The sequence below is a fragment of the Melopsittacus undulatus genome, chromosome Z (genome assembly GCF_012275295.1).
Source record: "Melopsittacus undulatus isolate bMelUnd1 chromosome Z, bMelUnd1.mat.Z, whole genome shotgun sequence".
NCBI classification, from domain to species: domain Eukaryota; kingdom Metazoa; phylum Chordata; class Aves; order Psittaciformes; family Psittaculidae; genus Melopsittacus; species Melopsittacus undulatus.
Window position 1 is genome coordinate 2,732,672 of NC_047557.1, and position 15,238 is coordinate 2,747,909.

The 15,238-nt window shown below is 42.9% G+C and overlaps 1 protein-coding gene across 4 annotated transcripts in view; it reads left to right on the forward strand.

Moving 5' to 3' along the window:
- Window positions 1-3,175: 3,175 nt before the first annotated feature.
- Window positions 3,176-15,238, forward strand: part of SMAD2 (SMAD family member 2) — a 49,400-nt gene continuing 37,337 nt past the window's right edge. For 2 of the 4 annotated variants that reach the window (XM_005145381.3, XM_031045678.2), the window contains exons 1-2: window positions 3,176-3,358; window positions 13,050-13,332. In XM_005145381.3, the coding sequence (XP_005145438.1) occupies window positions 13,100-13,332 (233 nt within the window). In that variant the 5' untranslated portion in view covers window positions 3,176-3,358; window positions 13,050-13,099. Of the gene's footprint in view, window positions 3,359-3,845; window positions 3,903-5,104; window positions 5,122-13,049; window positions 13,333-15,238 lie in introns of those variants that run through there. The other 2 variants (XM_031045677.2, XM_034072874.1) reach the window with 2 other exon arrangements.

Here is a 15,238-nt window from a genome sequence, read left to right on the forward strand (position 1 = left end):
TTTGTATCACTGCTCTGCTCAAAGCTCTTCCTTTTTCTTTTCAGTTTAACAGATCATTTTGACATATTGGCAATAATGCCCTTAACATAAAACCTACCTGTTCTGCCTCCAAGCCCTGCCTTCCTGGCCTGGTGTTTTACACTTGTCTCCAACTTCACATAGCAATATTGGATACCTTCGGGTCATTTAGAAATCACAGGTGTCTTTTAAAGTTATCTGATATCAGCATTGTGTTTCTTTTACCTCTTTGGGGATTTGGCCACAGCCTTTGGGAAGTCAACGTCTACTCTCTATAGCACAGTGCAGCCAGCTGCTATTTCAACATGTTTCCTTCAGGTTTCAGATGATTTCCCTTGTTCTTTCCTGCAGACAGGTGACTGTGAAAGACCACTGTGCTGCTTCTGTGAGGATGCTGATTCCCCTGACATGTTAGCAAACCTTGCAAGAGATGCTGATGCTTTTCCACTGAGACTTGAATATAAATGGGACTGCCACCCACTGATACCTAACCAGTCGTGTCCAAAACATGCCCAGCTATGTGGTTTAGTTATCACGGCCTGTCATTTTCCTGCTTTGGTACAAGGGACTGAGTTTTGCTGTTGGTTTTCACCAAATCAAGTGCTATTTCTGCAGTTGCATGGCTGGGAGCCCTTTCTCTAGTGGTGTTCATGTTGTACGAGCACATCTCTGCCTGGCTTCTCCACGGCAACCATGCTTCTCAGGTAGCTTCTGGGCTCTGTGATTTGCAGCCCTGACACCACCTTCTTCTGTTTGCTTTACTTCTCCTATTGCTTGCAATTTCCTTTCCTAAAGAAAGGTGTTTTACACAAATTTGATGGGTTTTTTATGTCTGCATCTCCCAATATAAGCTAGTCAACATTTTGTTGTATTTCAACCAAACCTAACAGTGGCGCGGGGCTTTTGGAAACACAATGTCGGTCAAGATTCATTGGCATTAGACAAGAAAAACCTTGTTAGTGCTTTGCCTTGGAGGAAAGCAGGGAAAGCTCAGCCCTTATCAGCACTGTTTGGCTTCCTTGACAGCAGAGAATGGAAGGGCATCCGGCAGCCAGAGCACATAGCCCTGAACCATCATGTTCTACTCCATGGCCAGGTTACAAGCCAGTAAAATTAGTTTTGGGACATAGAAATCAGCCTTGGATATATCAGAAGCCAGTCCTTGGGATATTAGTTTGGCGCTGTGGATTAAATGCAGTGGAAAGGTGAAGGGAATAGGAAACGTCAATCCACCATAGGAAAACTGTGTTTAATTAACTTGGTGTTTATAGAAAAATAACATATCTCTGCATACTGTGAGGCCTTCACAAAAGCAAGTGCTGCGCTGTCTGACCAACCAGTCTCTGTTTTCAGATACAATATGACTGGAACATGTCCTTGTCTTCCAAAATCATGCCAATAATCTGTTAGCAGCTCTGGGTTGTCTGCAGTGGGTATCTTAGAATAATAGAATGGTTTGGGTTGGAAGAGACCTTAAAGCTTACCAGTCCTAACCCCCTGCTGCGCGCAGGGACGCCTGAGATTAGACCATGTCTCCCGAAGCGCATTCAAACTGGCCTTGGAAAATTCCATTCACATTCGGGAAAAATATCCTCCATTTTACTTTTATTTTTATTTTATGACCAGTTTGAAACTCAAACTGGCGAAAAAAATTAAAAAATGCAACAAAAATCTGGAATAAAGCTTCATGTGTGCTTCAAGCTGTGAAGTTCCAAGCACAGAAAAGGAATAAGGGAGATTTATGTGAGTTGACATCTATCATTCTGTCGTCAGGGATAGATGATGGGAGAGGTGTCTCACCTGGCTCCTGACAGCACCAAACCTGTTGATACGGGACACGTGCCCGAGACACTGAAGCACAACACCTACACAGAGTCATGGAATAGTTAATGTTGGAAAGGACCTTCAGATCACCCACTTCCAGCCCAGAAAGTGTTTCAGGCTGGGAGAGGAGCATGGCTGCGAAAGCAGCTTCTTGTGTTGTGAGATGGAACCTAAGAGGCTTAGATGGGCTCTTAGGCAGAAGCTGTTCCCTGTGAGGGTGCTGAGGTGCTGGCACAGGGTGCCCAGAGAAGCTGTGGCTGCCCCATCCCTGGCAGTGTTCAAGGCCAGGTTGGACACAGGGGCTTGGAGCAGCTGCTCCAGTGGAAGGTGTCCCTGCCCGTGGCAGGGGTTGGAACTGGTTGAGCTTTAAGGCCCCTTCCAACACAAACCCCCCTGTAACTCTATATAAGAGAAATGGTCTGCGGCTGGGACATATGGAAGGTGGTGGGATAAGGAAAAGTGATGCCTTTTCAGTGTTGATGGGTCCTGGCCATGTTGTGGGGCAACAGGCTCTTAATTTACCTGTGGTGAGCCTGGGCACTCAGGAGTCCGGTTGTGTTACACCATGACCACACTACAGGTGGTCGGCACTGTGAGCTCCACTGAAGGCAGTGCCTGAAACCAAGGCAACGACATGAGGGGAAAACCACTCTGAGGAGCCCCTGAGGACGAGGGGCAGCCTTTCCTCAGCCTTGTGTCACCATCACAGTGCCCATTTCAGCCTGGGCTGTGTGGAGATGAAGCCTCGGGCAGTTTGAATCCATTTTGAGATGGGGAAAGCAGGGAAGGGTGGGGAGCGGCTCAGTATGTGAGGGAAGAGATTTTGCCCTCCCCTGTGCAAGGTGCATTTAAACTTCGATTTCATTACTATTTTATTGGCCCCCCGAGGGCAGGGGGCTGACAATTCCAGGTGGGATGCCGCGCACTACTTTTTCTCAGCTCCCACCGCGCCCTATCGCGGCAGGTTACGGGACGCATCTCAGGTGTACGCGCATATCACTCCGCCAGCGCGGCTGCGCGCCTGCGGGTCAGTCAAACCTCTGCTCCGCCTCTCCTCTCGCGGTCAACCGCCCCCGGCGGGCGCTGGTGGCGATGAGTGACAGCCGGCTCAGCCAATCAGCGGCCCTACTCCGCCCCCGGCGCTCGGGGCACGCAAGCCCTGCCTCCCCGGCTGCGTCTCCCTCCGCCCCTCTGCGGGCACACGATTGGCTCCTCGGGCCAGGCCTCGGAGCCCTCTGGCCAATCATAGCTCGCCGTTCCTAAGGGACGGGCGGAGGAACCAGTGCTCCGCCTCTCCGCCCAGCGCCGGGGCGGGGCGTCGAGAGAGGTAAAGGGAAGCGGCGAGGCGGCGAACGGGGCAGTCGGCGCTGAGGCACCGAGCGGGCTCAAGCCTCTCGGAGGAAGAGCTCGGTCCCCGGGGTGCTCCCGCAGCCGGACTCGACCTCGCCGCGGGACGGGGAGCACCGCTCGGCCGCGGCTCGGGAAGCGGGGTCCTGCTGCCTGCCTGCGGATTTGGGTGAGAGCCGGGCCGGGCCTGGTGGCGGCTGGGGCCGGGGGCGCCTCTCCACGCCCTCCTCCCCCTTTGTTGTGGTGGGATGCGGCAGGAGGCTGCGGACGGCCCCGGCGGTGGTGGGACGGGGCTGGGGGAGCGGGCGGTACCGCGGTGAGCTGCTCCCCGGTGGTGTGTGAGGGGCAGCGGGGCGGGGGGTGTGGGGGTCGCTGTCACCGCAGCACCGGCCGCACGCCGGGGTGTCCCCGCGGTGAGGGGTGGGAAGGGCCGGTCCATGCCCCTCTCTCTGTGTACGGGGTCGAGGGGAGGAGGGGGTATCAGTCAAAGTTGTGCTGCTCCTTCCTCTCCCTCTCTGTCCAGTGTTTTTTCTCTTGCAGAGATTAGGTGTGTGGTACTCCGCGCCGGTGTGGTGGAGAAAAGTTAAGCGCAAGTTGCGAAAGAAGTGTTTAGGCTCCGCTTCAACCAATGCCCTTTTGTCTTGTTCCCCTCCTAGGTGCAGAGCCACGGACGTGAAATAAACACTACCTGCACGGGACGTGTACACAAGCGAGTTAAGATTAGCGGTTTTCTTCATGGCACTAGTTTTAATGTTGTAGTTATATGTGTGTGCTGCGAGATGTAAACAAACGTAGTCTGTTGAGTGCTTCATCTTGCTAGATAAGCGCATGGGAGAGGCTGTGTGTGAAAAATGCAAGTAGTTGGGGGTACTGCAGAGCTGTAGAGCTCCTGTGTGTAATTTGCTCATGTGGAGTGGAAGGGAAGAGAAAAAAGTGTGACTTTAGTTCTCATTCTTTACTCTTGGGAAGTAAAAAAGGGTGGGAAGAAAACCCCCCACTAGTGGATGAGTGAAGAGCCAGTGTGATAGTCCTGGAGAGCTGTTAATTGAACAGCTGGGATTCAGACTGCAGCCTTGTCCCATGGTTTGTTATCTTGTCACAGTTTTTGACCAGACAGCCCCCAGATTCCAAGACATGTGTGCTGTAGTCTTAACAAACGCATAGCAGTAAGAAAAAGTGAATTTACCAAAGGAGTATTGCTGAAAGCGCTGTTAGTAAATGCTGCAACCTGTGGATGTTGTGTGGAGAGTTCATGTTATCACAGTTATAAAAGAGCCAGATTCCATCTGTAGCACGGAGCTTATAATGACAGCTTATTAGGAGACCGCGCATAACAGCAGGTTAGTCTCTTCTTAAGTGTTCCTCTCTTAGCCTGGAGAACTGTACTTTCAAGACTGATTCATGACATTATTTCTGTGGGGTTGAACTCCGTAGTGAGAGACTGATCAGTGTTTGTTCTTCAGGCTGAAAAAAAGGCAGCTTTTCACCTCTTGATAAGGTGAGAAGCTTCTTTTAGCAAAATGAGGTTGCTGTTTAGACTTCTGCGGTGTTGGTGCAGGTTATTTGTCTAAGTTGGAGCTTTAAAACGTTAGCGCTTACAATCTCTAGTGAATTAGGGGGGAGTGGGAATGTAGGTAAAGGGGAGGTTTTTGAAGTCCCTTCCCCCGTTTGCTTAGCACTATCATGATGAAAGATAACGTTGGCTACAAATGCCGTTAGAAAGAGGAAGGGGAGGATCCTGTTTAAGGTGGTTTAAACTTATCTCAAAGCTGAGTCTTAAGTGCATATTTAACAATATGTTGGGATGTTTAACAGAGTAACCTGGTAGTTGATTGTTGTTCTGCAGTTCTGTGGGTCAGACCCTGACTACACTGGCTGTCATCAAAGAGAACAAGTGTTTGAAGATCCAGTTTTCTTTCTGGAAGAAGCTGGGTGTGAGTAATACATCTTGAAGAATTTGTCAAGTTCCCTGAGGTCCTGTTTGATGGTAAAAAGAGCAACACAATTGTAAAAAAATGAGGTTAAAATTTGTCTTGTAACTGATCTCCTCTTTCACCTAGAGGGTAGATTCACAAACAAAATCAAATAGGCTTGAATTGCTCAGTGAATCTCCAAATGAAAGGCCCTCCTGGGTCCTCCTCCGTCTTCCTGTTCCACTTGATCTCTCAAAGTGCTGAGCACCAGTTAATATAATTGAGTTTATTGGAGCTCAGCAAAATCTGTGCTACTAAAATTAACTTTAAAAAACAAAACTTGCTTCCACCTCTCTAATCCCTTTCCCACAAAAGCACTGGGAGAACAGGCTTTATAGTATGTTCTGGATAACAATGAATCTGAGCTCTGCTTGAGACTGAAGAGAATTCCTAAGTTTTGTTTATATAAAGAGTAGCACGCAAAGTTTTAATTATTATAAAAAGTATTCTAGAGTTCCCAAATGTACTCAGCACTGCCTTAATGATTGTGCATGTAAATGCCCTGTAATTGAAAGCATCCATTTATGGGCCTGACTTGCTAAGTGAGCTGTAAATTCTGCTTTTCAGATTGGATTTAATGACTTTTATCATAAAGCCATAAACTGGTTGTGAACTGTGCTGAGAGGCAAACAATACCTAAGCTTACTTTGCCAAAATATTTGTAATTGTTGATTTGTTAAACTGAATTGCTGCAGGTCATGCGATGGGATTAGTTTTTTTGTAATTGAATAGTACAGGCAGCCCTGTGTTCAATACTCTCTGGGCTAGAAGAAATTGGCTACTGCAGAAAACCTTCCTAAAATGTTGCTCTCCACTCCCAGCAGAGAATCTGTACTACAAACAGTAAGGCTTCATTCCAGATGATATTTTATGATGATTATGTGTATTTGACAGCCATTGTGTGAAGTAAGGCCAAGAGGAGACTATGAGAGAGCAGTTCCTGAGTCTCCTGTCAGGTTAGTCTAGCTCAGGCTAGATTTAACTACACTGGAGGTATAGAGCTTAACCTAAGACATTGCAGAGAGAGCTCTTGCATATCGAGGGCCTGTGGGGGACTGACCTGTTGAGCATTCAGGTTAGGCCTATCTTGAAAGTGAATTTGCATTAACTAATTGTTAAATGTAATTGTAGTTTAAGGAAGTGGAGAAGCTGCTAAGCTCTGCAGGTCAAAACTACGTACCTGATAATCAGTTCTGTGAATATTCTTGTCAGATTTAGCCCAGGAGTATTTATTTTCTAAAATAATGAAACTGATACTTGCCTGTTACACATGGAAAATTTTAGTCAAAGCAAAGGAGGTAAAAAGGGCTTAAACTGCTGTGGTTTGGAGTGTTTATTCTGTGTTTTTCTAGGTAAAAAAAAGGCCTTTCAGGTTTAAGGATCAATGCTGCAAAGTTCATAATACTGAGTGGAAGAAGTCTGCTTTGCAGAGACAGGTGGATTGGCTGACTGCAGTTGTGGTTATTTTGCTCTTCTGCAGTTCTAGAAAAGTTGCTAAAATAATCAGTCCCATTAGTAGCTTAATCAAAGGTCAGTAAAATGAACATTTCTTCTTTCTCTTCAGTTGCATGCAATTTTAGTGTACCGTGAATTAATGTGTTATATACAGTGTGCAAATTTTCTAGTAGTGATAGAGCTTTTCATTACTGCATTTGTCTGTAATTTGTAGTAATTGGAGAAAACCTCAGCTTCTGAAGCTTTCATAACATTATGATCCTCCTTATTTTAGTTCCATGTATGAGAAATTAGTTTTCTCATTTGATTCATAATCAAACTTCATGAAGTGAGCAAGAGCAAAAAAAAGTCTTCTTTCGGAGTGGGTAGTTCTGTTTTCATTGAGCCATATAAGGATAGTACAGTTATTCAGAGTTTCAAAATGCATGGCAATACTCGAGAGTAATAAAAATTAATGTGTACATTGAGTCTCTATATAGGCATGTTTCAAATTCCTATTCCAGAGCTGACCCAGAGGAGGAATTTTCTTTGCTCTTGTCCCTGCAGATCACAGGCAGCCTGCCTTGAACTTCATTGGCTGGTATCAAAGCTGAACCAGGACCTTGGCTTCATTCATATCTTTGAGCTTTGGCCTGTGAGCTGGCCAGATGGAACTGTGGGACAGATGGAGCCCCTTGGGAGGGAGCTCTTTAGAGCCTCTCCCCACTACTGGCCTAATTGGCTAAAAAGCTGAACTGAGGTGGATCTGAGGGCATTGCTCAGTAGGGCAGAATTCCCCTTCCCCCAGCTCTACACCCCATCTTCCCAAAACAAAAAGCTGCTAAAACCTCAGATCCAGTAAGGGAATACCTAAAGCTGACCTACCTTGACCTGAATATGAGTGGAGATGAATGGGCACCGTCTTAAACCTCATGGTGGTGTGTTCTTCAGAGAAGTCTTGTACCTTGCAGTAGGTTTGAGCTCCCACAGTGTGGCAGAACCAAGTGTCTGGTAAGATGCATTTGTAGGGGAAGGAGCTAGCCCTTTTGGAATCTCAAAAGGCAGGTTTTGGAGGGGTTGTGGATGCAATAGAAGTGAAATGTGTTCTCTTGTCTCTTTCACCAAGTGCTTTAGAGTGTATTCTGCCTGAAAGGGGAAAGACTGGCTCAATGCAATATGAAATACTTGTTTTATTGTTTCTTTAAGTAATAATTGGCTTAATATAGGAGACATGCAGTACTGCACAAGCTATGCCTTTTAAAAACTTTAGATCTCACTACTGTCTAGACTAATGTAAGGTCTTCTAAAATAATTAATTTATTATGCTGCCTTAAATAGGTTAGGCTTCAATTAATGTTACCTTATCTTGAAGCCAGTAATGTCACAGGACTGCATGTGAAGGGAAAGGGTGGATATTCCCCCATCTTCTAAAATATCCTGAAACATTGTGCACTTGGTGAAATTGATAAAGAATGTTGTCAGAATTCCAGGATTAATGAAAAAAACATTGCCTTTAAAAAAAATCATGAAAATGGGGCTAAAATAGGGAGGAAATGAACTCGTAGACTCTCTCAAATACCACAAATTATTTTCCTCGATCTGCTTTCCTCAGAAGCTTAACTTCTGTCCTCTTTATTCCAGAAGAGCTCTCGCAAATGAAATTCCTCTAAGCCAGAATACTTGTAGTAAAACCAGGAGAGATCAGATTTCTTTATTTCAAGTCTTAAGATGAATAGTCAGACTGATATAAAATATGCTGCATAAGGCTTTAGAATAAATTAGCCAGAAATCACTTGATATTTTTGGTAGCACCAATGTGTTTATAGCATGTTCCAGACACTCGGGAAATAAAAATTTCCCTTGAAGATTTTATTCTTCTAGCATGCTGCCCTTAAGGTTTTCTTCATCTTTTATGCTTAGTTATTGCTGGGATCATGGGCTTAATATTTAATACTTGTTCCAGAGAGCCACAGTAGAATTGAATAATAGCAGACATGACTCAAACTGTGACTTTAGAAGTTGCCAACTATGACACTGTTTGACCAACTATAGAAACATGTGTGCATCAGGAAGCAGAGAGATACTATGGGGGCAGAGATGAAACAAATACTACCAAAGTTAGGCAATTTGTTAAGTCTTCCAGTATTAATCTGTTGGGAGTAACAGCACGTGGTCTGTGTGTTCCAGCTATCTAAAGAAGCAGTCATATTTCTCTGAGCAGTGAGTACTCCTTGAGCATTCTGAGCTACAGTTTTAAGGCACAATACAGAGAACATGGAAGGGGATAAAAAATAGTGGAAGCTTTCTGCTTTGTGTTGCCCTGCTGCCTTGATACTAATAGTTCAGCTATAGTTGAGCTCAGAAGGGGGTTCTCCCTGCAATTACTCAGTGTTCCAGTGTGTTGGTGTGTTAGAGTGGAAATTGGGATTTGCTGGTCAAATATGAGCTGCAACAGTGACTGCTAAACCAACTAGTGTAAAACATGGTATCCGAGTCTGTCTAGGTGGATATAGTCAGGATCCAATGCAGGTGTAGGGCTCCTCATTTTTATTTGAGCTCTTGCCAGATGTTCAGACATGTGGTATCTGTCTTTCGTCTCCAAATACATTGTGAGGTGTAGATTTCTGTCTTTATTTTAGTTACAATGTGGAAAATGTTAGGGTACTATGACCAAAAAGAAAAATGAGAAGATGAACATAGGCTGATACAGCTTTTCTGTAGTCTTTGGATCAGTCCTTATGCAGTACTTGTAATTTGAGTATTTGTAATTTAATTGAATAGTAAAGCTTTCAGGCTTGGCATCTGCCCAGAAGACCTTCTCAAACTGTATGAGCTATGTTCATTCAGATACTTCATTGTGACAAAAGGCCAATAGCCCTCTGTTTGAGGGAGGAACGTGATTCAAATGTACAGAATCATGAAGCTTGCAGACAAGATGAGTAGAAACAATTCTTCAGCAAAGCTTGCAGTGGTAGAACAAGAGATGCTTTCTGAAACTAGGAAGAGAATAAATTAAAACAGCTAAAAGTACTTCTTTACAACAGTGAGCAGTTAAATTGTGGTGCTGTCTGCCACAAGAGATTGTGGGAGGCAGGTTCAGAAAGTGGCTAGATGAATTTGTGATCAACAGGTCCATAAATGGCTGCTGAAGGGAATAGGTAGGAATGTGGCCTTTAATTTCATGCTGTAACAGTTTAAGATGCTGAATAATTATGGGGAGAGTGGGCCACATAAATTAACCAGGTTTGTGATGTCCTTAAGTAGCATATCCTTTTGCCACCTAAGGTGATGGAGCACCAGGCTATATGCAGTACTCTTCTGACCCAATAGGTTTTTTCAAGGCTTTTTCCTTGCATACTTTGCATTTATCCAAATTGCTCATAATTCAACCTACCCATGCCTTGCTTTTTGTAGATGCCTTCTGTAGGCTTAGAGCAGAGTGCCGTTTCTCCATAAATCAGTGTGGCTGGAATAATCTCCAATGCTTACTTCCCACAACTGGCTGAAGTATTAAGCTGAATGAATTTCTGTCCTACTTGTGTCACAATCTCTCTGCTCATTTGTTAAAAGACGTGGAGCCACTACTGAAATAACTGGTGAAATTCTTACGATACTTCTGGCAAATCCCTGATGTGGCAAAACAGTAGCTAGAAGGAAGGGGGTAATTTAAGCCTCCCAGACTCTTATCTGCAGCTGTGGTGTGTGTTTTATTTTTCCTTGAAATAGCTCCTAAGCTGCAATAATTGTCATAAAGGGCTCTTTAAATGTGTGCCTTTATGGTTTGTTTTGTGTTTTGGAAAAAGCTAATCTTCACAGGGTTAGGGGATCAGCCTGTGATCTTGTACCTTTTACAGGTACAGATGAGCACATATCTGTAAAGGAACTGGTCAAAACTAAGGATAATAGCTGGAAATTTCTGATCAGCTAGGCCTGAGCTCATAATATTTTGGAAATGAGAAATGAAATTTTGTTGTTGTTGTTGTAGTTTTTTGCCTCTGTCAAAATAATATGAGAGTTCAGATGTAAAGAAGACTGAAATGTATGGGGTTTCTTTCCTGCTGCCAGACTTAAATCACTCAGCGTGCATGAGAAACAAGCGAATCATAGTTAAAAACGGGGGAAAAAAAGCACCAAAGAGTACAGAAAATGGTACATAGATCAGTGTTATGTCTTAAGGGAGAGAATACTGCAAAACTGGACACCTCATCGTGAGGAGTATTGTAAAGCTGAAGAATTAGATAAAAGCAGTGAGGGCCTGGAAGAATAAGCAATTTACCTTGGTGGTAAATGAAACCCTGCTGAAGTGTTTGTTTTATAAGGCTGACAATCAAAGGAGAATTCTGGGGCATTGTAAGTTACCAAGTTTGAAGCTGAAGAACAGGTATTACTTATATTATGTGTTGGTGATCTCTGTAAATGGGAGAAGAATTGGTGTGTAGATAAGCAATGGTGGTGGTACTTGGTTGCCTACATCTGTTAGCATTGAATTTAATGTTTAGATACTACATCATCAACTGCTAGCATTCGAAATGTGGTCTTTGAATCAAAAGAGGCTGTACTTTTTGGTTAAGTCTTTAAATTACTTTTGTATGTCTCTGAAACATCTAATGATCTTGCTCAAAAGCTGAAGTTGTTTTTTTCTTAAGCTCAGAGTGACTGTTGCTGTTCCCATTTTGGACACCTTAAAACAAGAGAGGGAGCGTAAGCCTCCTGTTTTATTCCTGGAGTCACTCAGTGGACTGTAGTGGTGGTCTAATGTGTTTCACTCCCAGGCCTGCACAGTTTGGAACATGTTCAGAACAGTTCAGTCCCTGTTTATTGGAACCCCTGACTTCTTGACCCCCAAACCTGCCATTCTTGCTTCAGTCCTGTTTTTAGGTGCTTTCAGAGGCTGGTATATGGAAGTATAATTTACTTGAAACTGAAATGTCATTAGTACTGAATATTCTGTTCTGTAGAAGTTGAAAATTTATGATTTAAAGTTACCTGTGGAATATAATCTAGTGTTTATTGACTTGTTGGTCCTCTCTGAGACTGCAGAGACATGACAAGGCATGAATTAGCCATGATTACTGTAGCCTGGAGTATCCCAAATCAGCTATGTTGTTCTGCAGATTGGAAATTTCAGTAAGATGAAGTTGGTATGTTTTAGATAGAAGCAAGGGATGTGCCTCTACAGCATGGGGAGGCAGATGGGTGCCTTGAAAGCTAAAACTGAGTAGCCTCATGGTAGTCTTAGCTAAAACAAGATATTTTCAGCTGACCAATCTTGAACAGCTTGGAAATAAGGTAACTTCCTGGAGTTCAAATACCTGTTTGCTGCCTGGAAATATGGCACTGTAGTGATAAAAAAAAAAACAAAACAAAACCAAAACAAACACAAAAAACACAAACAGAAAAAGCCCCCAAAACCCAAAGCCACAACCTTACTTCTATCCATAGGAGTATTATGTTCTCAGGCTGTTTCTCACAGCTGTCTGCCTGAAATGCTGCGGTTGATTTAGGTCTTATGTTTTAATACCTAAAACTAGCCTAACAGAAGCTGCAAAACCAAAGCACTTTTTTTTTTTTCCTAAATGGCTATCATTTCCTCTTTAAACTGATTTGAAGTGCAAATTGCAGTGAATGCTAAACATAGCCCAAATTTCAGCATCCATTCTAATCTTTCATTTTGTATAAACATCCCCGTTCAGGTAATTGATACTGAATGAAGGCTATTAAAATTGAAAACAGACAGTTCTGCTACTTAGGTAACTGCAAACTAAGGCTTTAAATGTTCTTTAATGAATTTTGAAAGATTTAATCATTTTAAGTACTGCCAGTTGGTAAGATTCATTATCTGTAGGCCACTGAACTCAAGATTGAAAGATGGGAATAACCTTATTACCAGACTTCAGAGAATTTCAGATCACTGTCCCTGGTGGAACAGAAATTGGTAGCTGTTGAAAACATGACAAATAAAATGAGGAAAAGCTTGTGAAACGGCTGGCTGCTGGAAGACTTCTGTCAAACTGTAATGACATTCCAAACACAATTTTGCCTGCTAAGTTAATTTGGAGATAGGCAGAATGTGTATATATGTGTATGTGATTTGTCAGTCACTTGTGATGGTTTTAGTGATTAAAACCAGCAAGCCTAGATGCAAAGTTAGATTCTAGTTAACTTCTGTATTTTCTGGAGTTGACTTTAGCCAGGGAAGTCTTGAGGACAAATTCAGTGTTTAGTCCAACAGTAACCTTAGTTTGTCCTAACTGTTGGAGACTCTGCAGCAAACTTGTGTTTGAACCTTCTTGAAGAAGTACCTAACCATGCTTCAGACTACTTCTGAACTGTTATCTGACTTGTGCTTTAGGGTGCAGTGTCTTATGGTGTTTGGTAATTAAAGGTCCTAAGCAAGGTATTTGTTTCATATGAAACCCCTGTGCTAATGTCTGGTTTGGTTTGTGTTTTCAGGGATCAAACGGGAGTCTCTTGCTTGCTGAGTGTCCTGTCTGGTGAAAGTCATGTCCATTTTGCCATTCACTCCACCAGTTGTGAAGAGACTTCTGGGATGGAAAAAGTCTGCTGGTAGCTCTGGAGGGGCTGGTGGTGGTGAGCAGAATGGTCAGGAGGAAAAGTGGTGTGAAAAAGCAGTGAAAAGCTTGGTCAAGAAGCTCAAGAAAACAGGACAGCTGGATGAGCTGGAGAAGGCCATTACAACCCAGAATTGCAATACAAAATGTGTGACAATACCAAGGTAAGTGCTGTTGTCTTCAAAACTGTTGCAACCCTTCAGAGAGGATTAAATGGATGTTTAGGCTTTCCTTGAAACAAATGGCTACAAAAAATCAATTCCATGTGTTTGATTCGTTAAGATTCTTTTGGTTTTATCTAATGCTTGCTTATAACTGAATCAATGCTTTATGAAGTCACAATTTCTAATAACATCTTTACATTTAAATTTTCATTACTAAGTAGATTCCAGATTGTACGTGCTCTGGTGGTGCCTAGCACAGCTCTGTTTGCAGCACTGCCTTTTGCTTTTACTTAATAACCCTGTCTATGATCGGAGGGGCATAATGGAACCTACACTTGCACTAAAAAAAAAACACAAAAGACTTGTTTTTCCTTGGTCAACACTTCAGTCATCTAATTATTTTCAGTTATGTCTGGTAGTTTCATTTAAGTTGTACAAGCTGAATCCATTCTCCCTTTTGAAGGGGAATTTTATCTTTGGAGGCAGGTTTTCTGAAGACCAGTTTATTTATTGTAATGTGTTATTGGTTAATGAAAGTGCTTTTTATTTAATAACTTGGAAAATTTCTAGTGCTGCGATTCTACTCCTGATACATATTTACATGTAGGTGAATGACTTGCATTTTACCCCTTTCACTTTCTCAACTTAATTCATAGCAACTGCTGTGCGAGAGGCAAGGGTTACGTTTGTAAGTATAATGAAGTCTGCTCTCAATTCATGTACAGAAATCCCACAAAGGTGCCTGTATAAGCACATTACATGACATACAAGAATCAAATCACTTCACAGGTGTGCTTTTCTTTGCAAAAGTAGAAGATCTGGTGGCACAGGAGTATTCTGGGCATTTTGCCCCTGGACACTTAATCTCTAGGGGAGTGGACCTGCATCTGGTTTATGACCTTAATATCTGACTTAACACATTGATTCAGCTACTTTTAGACTTTGTATTAATCATAGCACAAAGTAGATTGGACTGGTGTTGATAATGATTTCCGTATATTAAATGTTATGGCTGTTATCTGATAATGGTTTTAGCATTCTCTTTTAGATTTGACACTGCTTTCTGGGAAAATTATGAGTATGCTGTGGGTTAATGACTACCTTAATTCTGTTCCTTATCTTTTCTGTTCACCTTTTGTTTCTAATGATGCCCTCTGCTTATATTTGCTTCCCTAGAGCAGTCCCCAAATTCTGAGTTTTCCTTCTGCTTTCTTCCTTTGCCAGCTGGAACACAATCAGAAATAAAACATTAGAGCATTCCTGTCTTAATGTGTATCAGTAGACTGAAGATTAGGGATAATATTTGACTTGACATCAGATGACTCTATGTATCTAGCAAGGCTTTACCATGACAAAGACCAAATGCTTAACTGAAAAGCACTTTGTAAAGCAGAAGCTGAATATGCCATATGGAGATTCACTTTGTGAGTCTAACCTTTAGATCTCAAGCTCTTAAAAGAATTCCAAGAGCTCCCTTTTAGGGCTACTGGGGAAGTAAATACTGCTAGTTCAGAAAAATAGTTGTCTAAATTTAATTTCAAAGATGATCTTAGGAGATAGTATTATAATATTCCAGTATCTGAATGGGGCCTATGAGGATGCTGGGGAGAGACTCTTTGTTAAGGACTGTAGTGGTAGGACAAGGGGTGACAGGTTCAAACTTAAATAGGGGAAATTTAGATTGGATATAAGGAAGAAATTCTTTACTGTGAGGGTGGTGAGGCACTGGAATGGGTTGCCCAAGGAAGCTGTGAAAGCTTCATCTCTGGGAGTGTTCAGTTCCAGGTTGGACAGAGCTTTGAGTGCCATGGTTTAGTGTGAGGTGTCCCTGCCCATGGCAGGGGGTTTGGAACAGGGTGATCTTAATGTCCTTTCCAACCTTAACTATTCTATGACAGTGTATCTT